A 19926-nucleotide genomic window follows, 5' to 3' on the forward strand; every position below is an offset into this window, starting at 1 on the left:
AGCCGCTGGGCGTGTGCTGCGTACTGGTGGGTTTGGGGGTTGAGAAAACACAGCAGTCACCTTCGTCCCTGTACCGGCTACCCAGGTACTTACTTACACGCACCGCTCCGCCGCCTCCATTGACTTCGCCCTCGCTGCCTGACCCCCACACCACCACCACGCGCGCGTGCTCCGAACGCCCTCCACCCTGGTCCCTCGCCCTGCACGCCGCTGCACGCAAGCAACTGTAATCGCAACCCAGCTGACCGCGTCTTCGCGCAGTCGTCCAGGGCCGGCAATATCGTCGTGCTCTTCGCGCACCGCGCTTCGCGGTCCCAAAGCGGCTGCACCGCTCCTGCACCCGCCCGCTGTCATGCTTTATTGCTAGCCCCGTCTCCGTCTCCCTCCCACCATACAGCCGGCTGTTTTTTTTCTGCTTCTCCATTCCTGCTGCCCTCCGCCGTGGCGCGCGAGCTGCCCATTCGCACCTTCCGTTTGCTCCCAGCATGACGACGAATTAGAACAGCCCTCTGTTTCGTTTCCTCTCCTCGCCTCACCTCCGCCATGTCCTTCCTCAATGGCGACCACCTCCGCGTCTCGCGGCCTCGCATGCCCTCGCCGCAGCCGTCCTTTGCACGCATGACTGCCGCCATTAGCATTCCCTCCTCGCGCGGCAGCCCGGCCAGCAATGCCTCGCACTTTGGCAATGGCAGCCTCCAATCCACGCCCGAAGGCATGGTGCCTCTCTCGAGCTGCTCCCTCCCCGCCGTGCCCTCCTACACTCTTCCCGAGTCGCTGCTCCCGCCGCCGCCCCTGTCGACACCGCCAACTTCCTCGCCTAACGCCATGGCAGAGGCCCTGAGCAGGGGGCCAGGCATTATACGAAGAGTCAGTCGCGGTGCCCAAGGCATACCGAGCAAGTTCCGACGCAATGGGTCGGCTGCCCAGCGCGACAAAAGTTCCGGCCCGGTTATTATGCGCAGGCGAAGCGACAGCAAGACCGCTGTCGAATCCGCTCTCGAGCTGTCCGACCTCGACACCTACCAATTCGAGGAGGAGGAAGAGGCTGTAGACGACAATATTGAGTCCGTCGACGGCCTGGGCATCTCTACCACCTCCGCCACCTCCAGCCGGCACAGCATCAGCTCCATACCCTCGTCGACCGTGGTGGCTCCAAAGCGGAATTCAAGATTGGAACAGGGAACCCTGCTCAAGAAGATCACCAAGAAGGAGAAGAAGGAGATTAACTTGTGCCTCGACCTGGACTCGGCAAAGGTGTTTTGGGACCCGTCGCGGCCGTCCAAGTCTTTCTACATTGACGACGTCAAGGATCTCCGGACGGGAGCCGACGCCAAGCATTATCGTGAAGAGCTGGACTATTCAGAGAACTGGGAACCTTACTGGCTCACTATCGTCTACTCCGATACAAGTCGTTCAAAAGGAAAGACAAAAACGATGCATCTGATCGCTCCGGACGTCGGCGTCTTCAACATGTGGACGCAGACACTCGAATCCGTGTCTCGGAACCGGATTGACATGATGGCGGGATTGCTAGGCTTCGCCGAAAAGAGTGCGAAGCTCGTCTGGCAACGCGAAATGAAGAAGCGCTTCAACGGGCAGGATCATCGCGAGGAGGATGAGTCGATGGACCTTCCCGGCATCATCCAGCTGTGCCGCAGCCTGCATATAAACTGTTCGGAACACACTCTCCGTACGTACTTCGACAAGGCCGATACCGACCGCAAGGGTTATCTCACCCAAAGCCAATTTCTCTACTTCGTCAGACGGCTGAAGGAACGGAAGGACATCAAGCAGATATACAAGCAGTTCACGCCTGAGCCGCACTCTGGTATGGACATGCAAACGTTCTTCGCATTCCTTCGGCGAGAACAGGGCGTGGACGTAGACGCGGATGTGGAGCACTGGACAGCAACTTTCGAGAAGTATGCACGTGCTAGCACGAGGTCCTCCAAAACAACACCCACCGACGGCGGTGAAATTCCACTGCCTCTGACTATGAACTTCCCTGCCTTCCAGACGTACCTCACGTCAGAGGTGAACTCGATATTCAAGCCTAACAGCCCTACCTTGCATCACACTCGACCGCTCAACGAGTATTACATCTCGAGCTCACACAATACCTATCTGCTTGGCCGCCAGGTGGTCGGCGAGTCTAGCACTGAGGCTTACATTGCCGCGCTTCAGAAGGGTTGCCGATGCCTCGAAATTGACTGCTGGGATGGTATCAACGACAAGCCTATTGTCTCGCACGGGCGCACCTTCACCAAGAGCATCTTGTTTCGCGACGTGATCAAGGTCGTCGACAAGTATGCTTTTGATGCGACTCCCTATCCATTGATCCTTTCTCTCGAAGTTCACTGCTGCACTGCTCAGCAGCAGGAAATGGTGAACATAATGGGTGAGGAGTTTGGCGACAAGCTGGTGCTTCAGCCGCTCGATTGGGACTCTATGATTCTGCCGTCACCCGAAGATCTGAAGCACAGGATCCTAATCAAGGTCAAAGCTGCGGCCGAGGAGCTGGACGTCAAGGCGCTGGCAAACGAGCTGTCGAACCGCAAGCGTGAACGCAGCTTCAGCTCGCCCTGGTCACGTCCAGTGCAGCTAAATGACAACTTCATTCCGAACTCGCCACTCATCTCCAGTCCTCCTTCAATGAGCCCGCCGGAGCGTACTACTACCTTCTGGGCGTCACCTCGCACTTCTACTACCTCTACGAACAACACTGCCCTCACGCCCGCTCTCATAAGTTCCGCCGAGGACAGCGATAGCCCACATGCCACCGCCGCCGAGGACAAGGACAAGAGGAGGACTAAGAAGTCGAAAACCAGCAATATCATCAAGATGCTCGGCGACCTTGGCGTGTACACGCGAGGAATCAAGTTTATGGATTTCGCTGCGCACGACGCCAACACTTTCAACCATGTAATATCCTTCAACGAGCGCGTGTTTGATAGGCTCACCAGACCCGGCGCACGCGAGAAACAACTTCTTGAGGAGCACAACATGCGATGCCTCATGCGAGTCTACCCCGGAGGTTTCCGGATCAATTCCTCCAACTTCGATCCGCTAAGGTTCTGGCGACGTGGCGTCCAGATGTGTGCGCTGAATTGGCAAACATACGATCTCGGGCAGCAACTGAACGAGGCCATGTTTGCCGGTGGCGACGATCGCACCGGCTATGTGCTCAAGCCCGCAGAGTTGCGTCTGGAAGATCAGGTGCCGGTGGTCGGCCACAGGAGGGCACCGAAGAAGGAAGTCAGATTCACGGTTCAGATCATCTCCGCCCAACAGCTTCCTAGACCTAGAGGGCTTCCTGCCGAAGCTAACATCAGCCCCTACATTGAGTTTGAAATGCACTGCGCCGAAGACATGGGACCCAACGCAACTGGGGTCGGCGGCCAGGATGCTTCGGCCCGCGACGGGCTCTCTGGCATTGGCAGTCCGCTTAAGAAAAGGACTCGCATCGTCGAAGGCAACGGATATAACCCGGAGTTCAAAGATGAGATCGAAATGAAAGTCACGACAAGATACCCTGACCTCGTCTTTGTGCGTTGGACCGTCTGGAACACGCTCGATGGGAAGCTGACCGACAATGCACCTTTGGCTTCCTTCACCGCGAAGCTCAGCAGCATTCAGCAGGGTTACCGCCATCTTCCCCTATTCGACGCCAATGGCGAGCAATACCTATTCTCCCGGCTGTTCTGCAAGATCAAAAAGCAGGATGTGGTGGATGCACGTCCCGGACCGCTCCCGCTTGCCGGCTCCCGCACGCCTTCCATGGAGCCTATCAGTCCCCTGCAAGAGCCCTCCAACACGAAGTCGAGTGGTAGCTTCATCAAGCGTTTGATCCGAGCCCCCAGCGAGCGCAAGCGGCGGAAGGAGGAACGCACCAACAGCGAATCCAGAGAGTCGGACCTCGATCTCATTAGTCGCAGCAGCACTTTCGAACGATAGCGTTACTCTGTGAATGTACCCGACGCACCCTGCCTCCAGCTGACGACGGACAAACGCTATCCCTTGCAACCCTATCACGTCACTAGAGCAGGGACCAGCCGTGTTGTATCATACATTTTTCATTTGTCCATGGTTTCTGTCTGGCGTTTTCAGCGTATTATCGGGTCGCCGTCGCACTTGGATCATGCCATGCCGCGGGGCGATGCGGGAACGGGCAGCTCGATCCGCATACCCTGTTGGGATAAAACACACACGACGACGACGCTGCGAGCAATTCCAAGGAAACATCACGAGGAGCGCGATTTACCACTGACCATTTACCGAACCGCATCGAAGCGAAGGACCACGTCGCGAGTACCCCTCCAAGTTACCACCTCGGCAAACGCGACTTTCTCCCCCGCCTCTCGCATCTCCTCGTTGATCTTCGCCGTCTCATCGGGCAGACATGCATCGTCTCTGCCAGTGATCTCTGTCGTTGTTTCGGATTATACCCTTCATCTTCCCTTTTCTTTTACCTCATATTCGGGAATCGTTTTTCGGCGCTATGGAGCTGTTTCGGGTCAGCTGTCCCCGATGGGAAACAACGGCAATAACGTTTGGGATATCCTATAGACTTGTGTGTTTTCGGAAGGAGCTTCACTGCTCAACTCCCTTTTTACCCTCTTTGTACTACTCCTTTCCTTTTTTTTTCCCCCTTGTTTCCTTCGTCTACTATCCGAAGTCACGATGGTCATGACCCAATCAACTCTTGCATGTATTGACTGGGCGGCTATCTGTTGATCTTTGTTTGTCGCGGGTTTGGAGCGGGCATCTTTCCTCGTAGCGGAAGCCGGCCTATGTCGGCTGCTGCTCCTTTCTTTTCTTTACTTTTCACTTCGATGGGCCAGGATGCCAGGGAGACCTCTTTCTCACGGAGGCTTAGGGATTTATTACGGGGGTAGTCGCGAGCTTGGACAAGCCTCCGACACAGGGAATCGCCCCGAGTTATATTTTGTTCAAAAGTATAGTGAGTGATAGAAATGATACCTCGCACCACATCAGCCAAGGAGAATCTGATGGTGGGATTGATTCGTCACTTTGTTCAAACCATTTTGCCACCATCCAATGCAATGCTTTGCTTCGCTTTCTTCTATCCGTTATGACTCTTTCATTCCCTCGACATTCAAAATCATGGATCGCCATACCGCAGCAGAGCCGCACAACGCACACCGCACACCGCTTGGACGTCCCTCCGCAGTGCTCCGCAGTGCTCCGCAGCCTTTCCTTTCCAGCCCGGTATCGGCTTGAAACACTGACTCATGTAGGAAAAATAAAGAAGGGGGCAAAATCGAATGTGGACGGACCTCCTACGTCTTGTCAGCAAAGCTCCCAGGTCCCCCGGCTGATCATCGCGGTTCCCTCTCGGTACACACATCTATCCCGCCTTCCGCCTTCCGCCCTTCCGCCCCCGAACGCCACCAGCCGGTGATGAGAGACGACATGGGACGACACGGCACGGCCTCACTTTTTTTTTCGTTGAGGAGAATTCTGCCCCAGCTTGGGCTGGGCGGGACGAAAGTCGGTCTGGGGATATCGATTTGCGGAGCGAGTTGCTGTTACGGGAGCGAGGCGAGGATTGCGCGGTTTGGTGCTGTGCTGTGCGTGCTGTGCTGAGCGTGGACTTACGCCCGGGTTCTGGGCGCGCGGCTGTGAAGGGGAGGGGCGTTGTATGTGGGACGCATGGCTTGGATCTGTCAGGTTAGGCTGAGGGGCGAAGGTCGTCGTGCATCCTCATTGTGGGGAAGGATTGGATTGGGTTGATACGGAGCGAGCGTACATCACGAAGTCAACATGTAGGATCTGCTTGCGGACGTTCCCTGCATTGCATTGTGAGACAGCGAGCCATTCGGATGCAGAACATCATGACGATGCATTGCCAATACTCTAAGTAAGCTAGTGGATGCGGGTAGCCAGCCGAGTCGTGTTGCATTGAAAAGAGAGAGGTATGTGTGCGATAGCCAACCTGACTTGATCAGCAGCTGCAGCCCTTCATGTCGCACAGCATGGCATGCACGCAATGCGATGCTCGGCCCAGCTTTGAGCTTCCGCACCCTCGACTGCTTCATCGAGCAGTGCAGCACCGATTACCCCATGCGGCTTATCTCAGTGTTATGCAAACACAAGCACAGGTCAAGAACATTCCAGACAGTCGCACAGCATCTTGCATTGACCTGGAAACAGCGCCTTGCATACATGAGGGCAACAGACGCAGTGCTGTAGTCGCAATATAAAGTTCAGATCCGAACGTCGTGATCGGTGTGCAATGACGGGGGGAACGCACCGCAGGTCTCTGAATGGCTTCGGAACTTGAAGGCGAAGGACCCAGGCTACGCTAGCGAGAAGTGGAGGTGGCTGCCATTGCTGCGTACGAGGGGACGTTGCATGTCGAGATCAGATCGTATTACACGACATTGATCGGTGAGCTCGGCATAGTGGGGCCACAGCTCGAGCTGAGTGGGAGCGGTGAGGGGCTCTGCTGCATCGTGAGCAACAATGCACCTTATGCTGGAGGAAGTTGATAGATGTCGGATATAGAGTGGCGAAAAGCAGTTGACGCTGGAGCGGGTGGTGGATTCGGGCTAGTGGCTATGCAACGTGAGCGCGGTGTGATTGCTCTGCCTTACCCGCAGGTTTAGGTGAGTAAGGCCTCGGTTCGTGTTACCCCACGCCCCGCTCCGAATACGGAGTCCGTCGTGCGGAGAAGAGCGTCGTCTGATCTGGAAACAATGGCTTACTACCTTGGAATATACCTACTATATGTGATTGCGATACGGATGATAGCGTGAGTTTGGAGGCCGTTCTACTGAAGGCCGTACCAAAGATGGCGATCTTGTCTACGCGTACCCACGTCGTCTTCGGAGATGGGGCCAGTATACCGTGAGGTCGATATTGCCTTCTTACGTGTGCAAGGGGCTCACTTCGTACCAAGGGCCGTGCCGTCCTCGCGACTGGTGGGAAGCACGAGTAGGGCGCAGCATTCCGGTGAGCGATGCTTGGCTTGCGGAATTCGGCTCCATGCATACGTGCTCCAGGGCCCGCCATATGAGTAGCCCAGGTGAAGCGGGAACCATCGCTCGCAGTCGTGTGTGAGCATGCCATAAATGGAGGCGGGCTGAGGCTTCCATTCGGGGCATTTGAACGATTGGTTCTCGTCATCTCCTCACTTTCTCTCGGACGTCTTACAAGCTGACAGCGTCTGACACGCTGAGCCATGTCGTTCAGAATTGCGCGTTTAGGAAGGAGGAAGTCGAACGGGATTCGTTGGCGCGCAGTGCAATAATTTGCAGCTGCGGGATGGATCCAGGAGATCGTCTTTCCTGAAGCAAGTAAATGAGCGGTGGTAAGCTGATGTGTTGCGTTATAGCGAGCGATGCCCATATCGAAATCCATTGTCAGCGGAAGCTGCGTGGTTCCAACACCGGGTATGCAGCTAACCATTCTCAATGCATTTCTCTTTGGAGCGCGTTAGCCGCTGGATGAACGGAGGTCATGCGGGTGTGCTGTTCATTCATGCTACCAACTCTTCTCTCGTCTTGGGCTTGTTGCGAAAGCCAGGATCGGATATCTCCAGGCCGATCTTGCGGCATCGTAGGCGGATCGGTTGTTTGTTGGCCGGACTCAGCGTACGATAATTGGTGAATGAACCGGGTGGGTGGCTGCCGGGTGCCAACGTGTCATCGCGGACGCGTCTGCTCCCGTTCGCGATCTTCCCAGAATGAGGTTAGCCGGTATTGGAGTCTGAATATTGCGTGCAGCACTGAGCGGGCATGCACCCGAAAACGACGTGGGGTGAGAAATTCAAATATTCAAATAGAGCTAAACTTGAATATAAGCGAGGTGTCATGCAATCGGTAAGACGGCAGGCAGACCTGGTAAGTCGTCAAGGTGAGAACACCTGCAAACCCCGTATCGTATCGCGAGGATGCCAATCCGAGCGGGTCAGCATCCTCATTTGCATTGGCCAAACAGCCCGCGTTCAATCTGAATCCAACAGCTCCAACACCGGCCGACGCACGCAGCAATATGGGCAGCCGAGCTGGCCAGGCGATGGTGTTGCTGCTGGCAGTCCCGCAGCAAGGCTACAGCTTCAATTCGAACTGCTGTTCACGGCGTGTGGCGGAAGGCCTAGCTCTCCCGTGCGGTATTTTCCAATTTGACGCTACTTCATGCACAGTTGACGCACCCCGCACTTGCGATACGTGAGCTGTGATTGATCACCCGGCCAGTCCCGCGCTGCATCTTCGGCCTCATTTTCTAGAAACGCTGGCCTCAGCTCTTCCACGCACGCCTGGCGGCGCCGCCAGCTAGGTCCGGGGCAGTCGAGATGCATCCGGCGATATTGCTCGGGAATTGTTGCTTCCAATTACGTTTTGGAAGGGGCAGCCTCGCCGCGGGGGGCCGACTCTCATCAAGTACCGGTACATGCTTGGAGGTAGTAGGGCAAGCTCCCGCTCAAGACAACGCTGACAGTTTCCCGGCGTTATCGGTGCCCCTCGGCGCCGGACATGGTGCGGAGGGTCACGTGACCGCGTGCACCCTTAAACGATGCAGGGTTAGAGGAGGTTGCGTGCTTGGGACAACACGACACCGGCAGGCGAGATCATCTTTGAGCCTTCGTGTTACCAAGCCGCAACGTGTGCTTGGAGTGGTGAAGACCGAAGCAGGACCTTAACGTTGGAATGGGAAACCCATAGCTTTGTTTCCATCTCTTTCCTCAAGCTCCCCGAAAATCGATGATTCCAGCTTCTCACACCGCGGGCAATATGCGTTCGGGACGTGGATAAGCCATAAATCATGGGCGTTGGCTGTCGTCCAGTCTTTGGCAACGGCTATCTTAAGACGTAACGTGCCAACTTCAGCCGGGCCCGATGGTTGCCTTCCGCATTCTGTTGGGCAAATCGATATGGAAGGGAGGAGCCTCCAGCCACTGCGCCGAGGGCTTTTGGTTTTGGAGGCGGTTCGAAAGCTGGAAGGGAACGCGGAGAGTATCTAGTTCAACTGCAGTTGGCCATCAGCGGGTATGACGTAGATGCCTCTCCGATCATGGATGCTCTGTAAACGATGCTTTGGGTAGATCGTGTCGTCTTGTGCTCCTGAGATGCGGCCTTCCATGAAGTGGACGAGTCCAAGCAGGTATCGATGCGGCTCTGCCCCTGCAGGTCATACAAACCTTACGCGTCTCTGACTTGCAGGCAGTCCGGAGCCGCTCCGTGGGGGCGCCGTCACATGAGGACGCATTTTGCACGCGATCTGCCGCAGAGGTGTTCCTCGAGCTGTGCACAAGGACGCTCGGCATCGGGAGTGAAGAGAGGAAGGCCTGGTGCAAGCGGCGTGGAGCTTGAGGAGCGAGTTCCTCGTGAGCGCTGAGAGCGGCGCACGGACGGCCAAGACGAGAAAAGCTCCGACAGTGCGGCAGCCCACTTCGTCAACGGCAGACACAATCTTTCGCCGCCACCGCTGCCTCTCTCGCGCGCAAGCAGCCCGCGCAGCTCCCGCTTCTCCCTGGAGATGGTGTGAATTACGGAACAAGCCCACACACCGCACTGCCTCTCCCTCCGCGGCAGTACCTGAGCCAGACCCATCCCGCTCGCCCCTCCCGAATTTCTCCACGGAAACCCCCCTCCCCCCCCCCGACATACTAGACGCGACATCTACCACTATGGAGGGCGCATTCACCCACATGGGCAACCACCTGGTGTCCGACTCTGCGGCGACCATTAACGCTGGCGCGGGCGACGACGAGAGCATCCTCGATGGCGACCTCTCCCGCGGCATAGCCTCGACGCGGCGCCGGCGCATGGACGACGAAGAGACGGATGTCTACGACGACGACGACATGGAGAGCATGATGAGCATGCCTGTCGGGGCCAACGGCAAGCCGGCTGCAAAGGCAGAGGAGGACGTCGAGCTCCCGCCTCATGCGTGCGCGTAAGTTCCCAGGAGCTCCCATGTCAAACGAGCTTCGCTGACCACAGTGTCCAGATACTGCGGCATCCACAACGCCGGCAGCGTCGTCAAGTGCCTGGCCTGCGGCAAGTGGTTCTGCAGCGCCCGCGGCAACACGTCGTCCTCGCACATCATCAACCACCTGGTCCGCGCCCGCCACAAGGAAGTCCAGCTGCACCCCCTCTCGTCGCTCGGCGACACCATCCTCGAGTGCTACAACTGCGGAACGAAGAATGTATTCTTGCTGGGATTCATCCCGGCCAAGTCGGACACGGTCGTGGTGCTGCTGTGCCGCCAGCCGTGCGCCGCCATGCCCTCGCAGAAGGACATGAACTGGGACACGTCGCGCTGGCAGCCGCTCATCGAGGACCGCTCCTTCCTGCCCTGGCTGGTCCCGCCGCCCACCGACCAAGAACAGCTTCGCGCCCGCCACCTCAGCCCGCAAATGATCGCTAAATTGGAAGAGCTGTGGAAAGATAACGCGAACGCCACCATCGCCGACCTAGAGAAGGGCGCCGGACAAGAGGAGGCAATTGCCAAGGTGCTGCTCCGCTATGACGACGCGTTCCAGTACCAGAACGTCTTCGGTCCGCTGGTCAAGATCGAGGCCGACTACGACCGCAAGCTCAAGGAGTCGCAGACTCAGGATGGCCTTGTCGTGCGATGGGATATGGCATTGAACAACAAACATACGGCGAGCTTTGAGCTGCCCAAGCTTGAGCTCGGCGATGTGAAGCTTGCGGTCGGAGACGAGATGCGACTGAGGTACACCGGTGAGCTACGCCCCCACTGGGAGGGCGTGGGCTATGTTATCAAGATCCCCAACAACCAGTCCGATGAAGTCACCATTGAGCTGCGAACCAAGGGCGATCACAAATCCGTGCCTACAGAGTGCACCCACAACTTCAGTGCCGACTATGTTTGGAAAGCCACCTCGTTCGACCGCATGCAACATGCTATGAAGACGTTCGCCATTGACGAGATGAGCGTTTCCGGCTACATCTTCCACCGTCTTCTTGGCCACGAGGTCGCTTCGGCACCCATGAAGATCCAAATGCCGCGGAAGTTTAGCGTTCCAAACCTCCCCGAGCTCAACGCCAGTCAGATCAATGCCGTCAAGAGCGTACTTCAGAAGCCGCTGAGCTTGATTCAGGGTCCCCCTGGAACCGGCAAAACGGTCACTTCCGCCACCATCATCTACCACTTGTGCAAGATTAGTGGCGGGCCAGTGCTGGTCTGCGCTCCCTCTAACGTCGCCGTGGATCAGCTGTGCGAGCGTATCCATCTGACCGGGCTGAAGACCGTTCGTGTCACCGCAAAGTCTAGGGAGGATGTCGAATCCTCTGTTGGGTTTCTTTCGCTTCATGAGCAGGTTCGCATGAACGACACGAACGTCGAGCTGAACAAGCTCAATCAGCTGAAGAGCGATGTTGGAGAACTGTCGAGCCAAGATGAGAAGAAATACAAGCAGCTTACCCGAGCCGCCGAGCGGGAGATTCTCAGTGCAGCCGACGTCATCTGTTGCACCTGTGTGGGTGCTGGAGACCCGCGTCTGTCCAAGATGAAGTTCAGGACCGTTCTAATCGATGAGTCCACACAATCGGCTGAACCCGAGTGCATGATTCCTTTGGTTCTCGGTTGCAAACAGGTCGTCTTGGTGGGCGACCATCAACAGCTTGGGCCCGTCATCATGAACAAGAAGGCCGCTACCGCCGGTCTCAACCAGTCCCTCTTCGAACGGTTGGTCATTCTCGGCTGTTCCCCGATCCGACTACAGGTGCAGTACCGAATGCATCCTTGCTTGTCCGAATTCCCGTCCAACATGTTCTATGAGGGTTCTTTACAGAACGGAGTCACGATGCAGGAGCGTATCCGCCGCGATGTTGACTTCCCCTGGCCGGTTGCCGACAACCCCATGATGTTCTGGTCGAACCTCGGTGCTGAAGAGATTTCAGCCTCTGGCACGTCCTACTTGAATCGCACGGAAGCCCAGAATGTGGAGAAAATCGTCACCCGCTTCTTCAAAGCTGGTGTTCAGCCCGCCGACATCGGTATCATCACGCCGTACGAGGGTCAACGCAGTTATATTGTCAGTTCAATGCAAGCAACGGGAAGCTTCAAGAAGGAGAACTACAAGGAGGTTGAGGTGGCGTCGGTCGATGCTTTCCAGGGACGAGAGAAGGATTTCATCATACTTTCCTGCGTCCGTTCCAACGACCACCAAGGCATCGGTTTCTTAAGCGATCCTCGCCGCCTCAATGTCGCGCTCACTCGAGCGAAGTATGGTCTCGTCATCCTCGGAAACCCAAAGGTGCTCTCCAAGCACCCTCTGTGGCACTACCTTCTTCTTCATTTCAAGGAGCGTAATTGCCTCGTAGAAGGACCATTGACTAACCTGCAGGTGTCGCTCTTGCAGTTTAGTCGGCCGAAGCAGACCTACCGTGGGCCACAGCGTTATCAAATGGCGTACCAGCATGCCAACGCAATGACATCTGGTCGCCAAGGGGCCGGATGGAATGGAAACAAGCGCCAAGAATACAATGACAACGGCTCGATTGTAGGATACATTCCGGATGATGTTTCTTCAGTCCACTCTTCGGCACTTGGTGGAGTTGGCGTACCTTCCAACTACCCTCCGATGTTCTCCAACTTCCAGGAGAGCTGGCCCTTGCCTGGTCGCAATGGGCCTGTCAAGGGAAAGAACGGCGCGCCGAGCGTCGCCGGCGAGTCGGTCGCGGCGAGCGAGATGACGGACACGCGGAGCAGCATCGCCGATGGACCTGGTGGTATTAGCCTGACCGGCTTGAATCTCAACGACTATAGCAAGCCAACCTCTCTGAGCCAGTCTGATCGCCTCAACCGCTTCGTGGAGTCTACCCGCCGCAATGATAACGTGCCCGGTAGCTTTGGTGGAAATCGTGGACTTCGCGGGCTCGGTGGCTTCGATGACGATGACGCTCGAAGCGTCTCGACGGCTTTCGCTAGCCAGATTGGCGGCGGCGGCTACGATTGATTTATCTACGACACGATGCAGATCTTAGGATTGTGTCTTCAATATCGATCAACATCCCGTCATCGACGTGAGCAGTTCTCCTCCAGCGAGACCAGGAGAGAGGTCAAGCAAGGACCTCCGTCGGGCGACGGCAAATCTCAGCGCCCTTGGTCTTGCTAGCTTAGGACTGGCCACCATTGCCATCTTGATATCGACATTGGAAACAGCCCAACCTGCAGCTTGTATCAACACATGCCCGACCTGCTGGCGCCCGCTCTGTCACGTGCCACAAACAGCATCCGTTCTATCTGCAAGATGGGAACGTCCATGGTGAAGGAAGGACTTCCGCCTGTAGCCGCATACACCTTTGCAACCCACAGTCGCCCCCTTGACATTGTTGCCTGCCTTGATGTGGTCAGCCGCTTCTACATCAACGACGGACACTTGGTCAAGCCGACCCTAGGTAGCTACGGGTGCTCATAGGTTCCATAAGCCTGCTGCGAGGACAGGCTTATCTTCTAGATTGAGCATTTCAGTTCGTTAGTTGGGGATTGCCGGAGCTTTCTTAGGGCTTATGTATCTTCTCTTTGACACACAAACATAGAAAATCATACTCTATATTTGCTTCTTTAGTCCTGCTCTACGGCCTTTACTCGGAAATGTTTGACGCACATGCTGAATCTTATTGTGATGCTCGTTCTTTTGCTTGCTCTCTAGATTCGAGTCTCTCTTCTTTCCTCTTCATGCCGCGTGCGCTGCTCATTTCGCCCGGTTTAGTGCTGCCGAGACAGATTGCTCAAGTTCCTTTAGAGTAGTATCCAACGCATCAAGAATCCGTCTTCTTATATACGATCCAACGCTTAAGCGCACTGTAGTCTGCTTTACGCTAGTGGGGTCTACGTACGGTAGGTCCGTGTGCGGTGTTCTTAGCGAGAAGGAGATAGGAATGATACGCGCCCGCAAAAGGCGGAAGAACCACCCATTAATCCTATCCTCATATCTTGCTCCCATTCAATCAAGCACGGTGCATAGGCCTCTAAAAAACAAAGGGGAAAGGAATAGTATATCAAGTTTCTGCGTGAAAACTGTGCGGCTGAACCTCGCTCCACTACCAGCCCCATCGTACGCATCTTAGACTAAACTAAAAAAGAACAATTATATAGCACACAAATATGCAAAAGAAAGCTCTCTCCCTAACTGAGAATCGAACTCAGGTCTCGAGCGTGACAAGCTCGCATACTAGCCACTATACTATTAGGGATTTGAATGTATTTCTATAGAAGAACTTGAGGATTGTCGAATATATATCCGACGCCTGGATATTCGGAACAGGGGAGGCAATAGATGAAGCTTGTAACGAATTTTCTGAGATTTCGAAGCTGCGTACGTGCGGAGTGGCGGGAGAAATGGTGTAGCGGTGATTGCCACGGAGGGATTGTTCGAGGGAACAGACGGGAGGGCAGTCGGGTTGGTGAGCAGTTCTCCGTTGACTTCTGTTTATGGGCGATGCGAATATCAGCAAGAGTAATTAGCTATTAGAGGACTTAGCAAGAAGATAGTGCAGTCGTACATGATCTATAGGTATCTGTAACGGGCTTGCAGATAGTTGGCCCTGCGAACATAATAGGGAGGAAGCGAAGCGACCTCGAGAGAAGCTGCGTCGTCGAACTCGAAGGAATATCCTACCTTTATTCAAGTCCAGGGTATTTTTCTTTCGATCCTCCTATGTATTCTACGCGCAGCAAAATAGAATCTGGTTAAAGTATGACTGGGTGCGTATGAAGTGCGTCAACACCGGTGGGAGGTCTCTTTCGAGCAAGTATAAGCTAAATTTGTCGCCTGTCATTACGGTTGAAGAAACTTATGTCTCATACTAGCTGTTGGAAGTACAACATTGCATTGTGTATCTGGCTATTATATTATGAGGTATTTGGGAAGAGGAATGGGTCCACATCTGGCCAAATATGGCATCGAGAAGCCAACACTACGCGCTTGCGAATATACCAATGCTACTAAACGCATGTGAAGATTCACGATTCCAAAGTGCCATCAAGAAAGGATCTCTCTCGCTGTACAGGTCCTACCCAGTGGAAGCGCGCACCTGATCGTCCTACCACCCCGAACTCCTTGTTGTCGATGTCGTGCATGAGCTGCTCGGCGCTGCTGTAAACAGGCTACTCATCTCTCCAATATTGGTAGTCCGTGCCGAAGGCGTTTTGGGCACAATGATCGTAGAGGAAGCTTCTCTTCCGCCACTCGAGTAGGCGTCGAGTGCGGAGTACACTGCTGAAGTATTACCATGGTTATACGCGTTCGTGCTGTAGAACCAAGCGATCTTCATCGTGATGGCTTCTCTAGTGTAATCGTCTGGGATGATATTCTTAGGCCGGAATTCCGGCTGCATAGGGTCGATAAAAATGGTAGAGTTGTCGTAGCCCCAATTCGCGAGTTGAGTGACGTTGAAAGCGACGAGCATGCTGCGTTCTGTGAGAAGCTATTCTAATAGCAGAAAGCAAGGGTCTCACTCGTGATCCTCATGAACTAAATTGTGGCAGTGGAACATGCTAGAATTTGTCAGTGAGAGCGAGGCGTTGCAGGGGAAAATAGAGCTTACTACACGCCATCCCAAGGCGCATAACGGGCGACGACTTGCACGGTCTCGCCAGCAGCTAGCCACACCACATCTTTCAGACCAGCGGACTCATATTCAAAGACGGTATTCCGTCCGCCAGTGCGGGAGAGCACTTGGAACTCCACAAGATGGATATGAACTGGGTGCGTCCCGCCACCGCCCCCGTTACGGATGGTCCAAATCTCTGTAGCACCCCGGGGAGGTCGGGTCAATATGCGGTGCTCGACGTCCGCAAAGCCAATACCGTTGATGAGCCACTCGTCTCCGACACGCGAGAAGGTAAAGTCCTTGACCGCAGCATCCCTGGGCACGGGCGGTACATCGCGAAGAGACGATGGTACAGGCCCGTTGCTACTGTTGTCGCTGACGGACTGACCGACCACAAATCGCATGACGATATCGGTGGCGGCGTAGTCGACGTTTTCGCCCATTCTACCAGAGTTTCGCATAGTGATGTTCGTGCCTACAAAAGGTGAAAAGTCGACAATGACCTCATAGCGCTCGCCCATGGATAGTGTGATGGATTCGGTGTGTACTGAGGGGAAGAGACCTAAGAGGGTTTAGCACCAAATCATGTTCTAGATGGACTAACCTACCGCCATCGGATGCAATAATATCAAAGTTCAGAGTGTCTCTACCGAGATCCTTCTCAAAGGAGAGGGAAAATACTGCTGAGGTCAGTGCTTACTCCTTATCCACTATCCTTGCATCTTACCCCGACTGACTGCTCCGTTGAGCAAGCGCAAGCGATACTTGCGGGGCTCCACATTGAGGAATGGCCAAGGCTGCCCGTTTCTGGCAAGGATTAGCAATGAAATGATCTTGGAGTATTCAACTCACACTTCAATAATGTCGCCCCATAAACCAACGTTATCGTTCGTGTCATACCTCAGTGACCCATCGGAGTTATATATCTTCGAACCAAGTACTAGCGGCACGTCATAGTTGCCTTTTGGTAACTCCAAAGCTTCTTCCTCAGAATCCGTGATGAGGTAGAAGCCTTCTTGCCCGAGGTATGCGTTCTCGCCGGTCCTAAACTCGGTGTGGTCCTAATGCTGGTCAGCAACCAAGAGAACATCATTAGATCCAACAACTCGACTTCAAGACACCTCTGAGGTGTAAGCCCTAGTGTGATGTACGTACGTGATACCATAGAGTTCTTGCACTCTGGGTGTTCGGGTAGTAGTAATCCTGGCCTGTGTCAACTCCTTCATAGAGTACCGCGGAGAGACTGCGCCTACTTTGTATTGCCCTGGAAGCGCATAATCTCCCGCCCAACCGTCGAATGGTGCTCGGTTATACTGACCGTGCACATGAACCGACATGTTTGTTGGCCCTTTGTTTGTAAACCGGACTACGGCCTCTGTGGGAACCACATTAACATTAACAACACGCGATCCAGGGTGGCTGGAACGGACCTCGACCTCGCGGCATAACAAACGTTGGCCCCGGTGTGATTCCATCATACCCTACTAGATCTGTTGCGGCAAGTGTAGGATATATCTGCTTCTTGAAGCTCTTCAAGTCGATCTGGTAGTAATCGATGACTTCTCCCGTGGAGTCTTTGGTGTAGGTCCTTGGATTGTCAAACCAAGCTGCCTCAGGTATCGCAGTCACTCACAGCGTCTTATCCTTGACCGGGGGAATCGGTAAATGATATTCGAAAAACCACTTGTACTCGGGGCTGATCCATCTTCCTGTCGGCCTCGGTACGGTGTCATTGCTGGTTAGTGTAGCACTGCTTGATTCGAGAGCTCTTGATAGGCCAATCGTTTCAGCTGCGTAAGAGTTATGCGAAAAGAAAGTAGCGAAGCAAAGGACTTTCGACAAGTTAACGAGAGACATGCCGATGTGGTGGAACGCGAGAGACTGGGTCGATTGAAATAGAGAATTCGAGGGCTAGTATTAGCGAAGTGTATGACGGCCATTCTTTCCTTCTTCAATACTTATAGAGATAGAGACTGTTTAACCCCCGGCTCTTGCATTCTCATGTTGATCGGCGCCCACGAACAGATCACGCCGACGCTGTCGGACATCAAGACGCGCCCGCGCTATCCCAAGAACGCGAGCGGTTACCACGAGCTCCCCGATTTCCGCAAGTGGTCATTGGCAGAGACCGTGCTCCAAGCGCGTCGACAATGGTACTGCGGAGTACCTTGAGGAACCATCTGCACGGCAAGCGGTTAGACGAAGGAGTCGACGCCAGACGTCTGACGTAGCTGCATGTCTTAAGAATCTGCAGCAACACGGGTGAGACCACCGCCCAAACTGCGCTGTCTTGACTTTAGGCGCTCAGTCGTCGAGATGTGTTTCAACGACGGGAAGAAATATAGCAGAGTGGCCTATAGGTCGCCAGAAACAGCCGCCATTAGCCATACAATCCGTACAATGAAGCGGTAGATAGTCGGTAAATGCAATAGAGGAGACGTAGAGAGTAATGATGACGCTGGAATTGTGGGAAACACCGAGAGGTGTGCTGCCGCTGCTCCCGTGCTAAGCTTAAACTGGCACGCTAGTGCCGCCTCAGACGGACTTTCCTTGCTTCTCTTCTTCCTCTACCTTACACCACATACGCAGGAGATCCATGGATAGTCACCTGCACTATAGTCGGCCATATTTTGCGCCTCTTGTTTTGATCTTCAGCTGCTTGTAGCCACTAGTAGAATCTGCAACTGGTACCGAAGTCCTGGCGACCCTCCCACCTCCAGAAACCGAACGATCCCGAGCCGCAGTATCGACAGACAGCAGCTTCGAAGCTACATATACTTCCTTGAGCAGAGTCTCTCCGCTCCGCATATCTCGCGGTGACGGTTCTTTGGACGATCAACCAGGCTCTGAGCGAGCATCAGACCTTCGCTAAGCCCTCTGCAAGCCTCCGAACTCAGGCATCTCAAGCTAGAGTTGTCGTAGACTCTTAGGACCTGTGGAATGTGGGACCACAAGCAGGGGGTAACATCCCATGGGTACCACTGGAGGAATTTCTTACATCTAAAGCGCTACGCGGGCGATATTGAGCGACTAGCTTCTCGCTCTCCCTTTCTTCCCATCTTATCTTCCGCGCGCCACCGACGCGTTCGTTTCTAGGGCTCGTTTCCCCCGATTAGCACGATTGCGGTTGCGTTGCACCACACCGCCAACCATCGATAAGGTGGCACCGACCAATATGGCACCAGCGCTTAGGGTGGGTCACTCCTTCGGCTCCGCCCGTGCTCACACTGTGCGGGTCATGCGATTTCGAGACTTTCCAAGCACGTTGTATACTCTTTCCGTGCCGGCGCTCTTTGCCCGAAGACTCCGCAACTTCTGTCCGGCACCTCTTCCCAAGCAATATTGGATCATTGCGTAGTGGAGAGCATATCAGGGAAGTACATGATCTCCTCGCTTCGATTATATTCCCCGCTACGCTCTCTTGCGTCTGTCTTGCGTTTCCAAGGTGCTACGACATGCCAAGATGTTTCGCCAAAGAGGGGTGACCGCAATCAACGCAATGGATCCGGAGACTCCAGTCTGATACCGAATGTCCGAATTCATATCAGATGAAAGATGTCTCAGAGATTGTCCAACAACAATATCTCTTTCAGCAGCCTTCGATCCCGCACATACGTGCTTCGAAGCACTTCATCCGCCAATTCGCCAATCAGTTCTTCAATGCTTCTCCCTTTCCGTGGATCACCTTCGTGCCCTAGCCGCCTCTTGATCCTCGCCACTTGAATATCTAAGAATAGTCTCACGACCATCACGGTATCCAAATTTCCATCCTCGCTCCTTACTCCGATCTCAGTCGCCGTGAAGAGGTCCAGATACTGCTGCCAAGTCCCCAGGGTATCAAGTGAGATGGTGTCTGGAGGCGTGAAGCTATCGATCGCAAACTGAAGTGGGGTGGTAGGCGAGAAAGTGAAGAAGATGTTCGAGAAGGATAGGCCCGACGTGTGGACGTCTGGCACGTTGCCTATGGTCCTGCGCGAATCGCATGTTATCGTTTTGGATAGCTCATCGACTGTCGGTCGGAATGACGGCGGTACTGGCGCGTTCCCAACGACGAAGCAAGGCGCTGAAAAGGGGTTCCGAGGAAGACAGGCATCTTCACACCGGCGTTAATGAGAATGCAGTATTCAGGTGAGGCATCAGCTTACTGGTGAGTACACCGCTAGCGAGCGCAGGAAGGACGAAGAGGGATGCTAAGACGTTCTGCATATTGCTTCGTTGAGGGAAAAGAGAGAGGCGAAATTCTGAGCATAACAATGACCGAGTTCGCCTTCAGCATTCCTTGGATCGCCGTCAACAGGTACACGTAGTACAAAAGGATACGAAACAGGGCGAAAGCCTCAAACCTTCTGGTCACGCAAGTCGTTGTTCCGGATTT

The 19926-nt window shown here is 54.6% G+C and overlaps 5 protein-coding genes and 1 non-coding gene across 6 annotated transcripts; 2 read left to right on the forward strand and 4 right to left on the reverse strand.

Moving 5' to 3' along the window:
* Window positions 1-449: 449 nt before the first annotated feature.
* Window positions 450-4226, forward strand: BU26DRAFT_275158 (PLC-like phosphodiesterase). Its single transcript, XM_033821434.1, has one exon. It carries the CDS (start codon window positions 544-546, stop codon window positions 3952-3954), a length of 3411 nt encoding a protein of 1136 aa, XP_033686042.1. The 5' UTR covers window positions 450-543; the 3' UTR covers window positions 3955-4226.
* A 2062-nt stretch (window positions 4227-6288) lies between these two features.
* Window positions 6289-7531, reverse strand: BU26DRAFT_275208 (uncharacterized protein). The gene has a single exon (XM_033821435.1). It carries the CDS (start codon window positions 7429-7431, stop codon window positions 6652-6654), a length of 780 nt encoding a protein of 259 aa, XP_033686043.1. The 5' UTR covers window positions 7432-7531; the 3' UTR covers window positions 6289-6651.
* Window positions 7532-8234: 703 nt separating this feature from the next.
* On the forward strand, window positions 8235-8899 carry BU26DRAFT_275127 (uncharacterized protein). The gene has a single exon (XM_033821433.1). It carries the CDS (start codon window positions 8318-8320, stop codon window positions 8663-8665), a length of 348 nt encoding a protein of 115 aa, XP_033686044.1. The 5' UTR covers window positions 8235-8317; the 3' UTR covers window positions 8666-8899.
* A 5221-nt stretch (window positions 8900-14120) lies between these two features.
* Window positions 14121-14192, reverse strand: BU26DRAFT_t25. Its single transcript has one exon. It is a non-coding gene; the product is annotated as a tRNA-Asp (tRNA).
* Window positions 14193-14962: 770 nt separating this feature from the next.
* Window positions 14963-17460, reverse strand: BU26DRAFT_549639 (bilirubin oxidase). The gene is made up of 10 exons (XM_033832010.1): window positions 17185-17460; window positions 16982-17139; window positions 16805-16926; window positions 16707-16754; window positions 16404-16612; window positions 16279-16358; window positions 16160-16231; window positions 15546-16113; window positions 15457-15495; window positions 14963-15408 (listed from the first exon to the last, which is right to left on the reverse strand). The coding sequence occupies exons 1-10, from the start codon at window positions 17406-17408 to the stop codon at window positions 15042-15044; spliced, it is 1887 nt and encodes a 628-aa protein (XP_033686045.1). The 5' UTR covers window positions 17409-17460; the 3' UTR covers window positions 14963-15041.
* Window positions 17461-19049: 1589 nt separating this feature from the next.
* Window positions 19050-19757, reverse strand: BU26DRAFT_603533 (uncharacterized protein; the record flags this gene model as incomplete). Its single annotated transcript, XM_033835436.1, has 2 exons — window positions 19050-19644; window positions 19697-19757. 2 exons carry the CDS (start codon window positions 19755-19757, stop codon window positions 19112-19114), a joined length of 594 nt encoding a protein of 197 aa, XP_033686046.1. The 3' UTR covers window positions 19050-19111.
* Window positions 19758-19926: the final 169 nt, after the last annotated feature.

Source organism: Trematosphaeria pertusa (assembly GCF_010094035.1).
Source record: "Trematosphaeria pertusa strain CBS 122368 unplaced genomic scaffold BU26scaffold_5, whole genome shotgun sequence".
NCBI lineage: Eukaryota > Fungi > Ascomycota > Dothideomycetes > Pleosporales > Trematosphaeriaceae > Trematosphaeria > Trematosphaeria pertusa.

What these genes read in the sequence shown, in the direction of transcription:
- BU26DRAFT_275158 (XM_033821434.1), top strand. Translation starts at nt 544, where the DNA reads ATGTCCTTCCTCAATGGCGACCACCTCCGCGTCTCGCGGCCTCGCATG.
- BU26DRAFT_275208 (XM_033821435.1), bottom strand. Translation starts at nt 7,431, where the DNA reads ATGGTTAGCTGCATACCCGGTGTTGGAACCACGCAGCTTCCGCTGACA.
- BU26DRAFT_275127 (XM_033821433.1), top strand. Translation starts at nt 8,318, where the DNA reads ATGCATCCGGCGATATTGCTCGGGAATTGTTGCTTCCAATTACGTTTT.
- BU26DRAFT_549639 (XM_033832010.1), bottom strand. Translation starts at nt 17,408, where the DNA reads ATGTCTCTCGTTAACTTGTCGAAAGTCCTTTGCTTCGCTACTTTCTTT. An exon ending in TGGGGCGACATTATTGAAGT is followed by an intron (nt 16,359 to 16,403) that starts GTGAGTTGAATA and finishes AATCCTTGCCAG; the next exon opens with AAACGGGCAGCCTTGGCCAT. An exon ending in CAACGGAGCAGTCAGTCGGG is followed by an intron (nt 16,232 to 16,278) that starts GTAAGATGCAAG and finishes TGACCTCAGCAG; the next exon opens with TATTTTCCCTCTCCTTTGAG.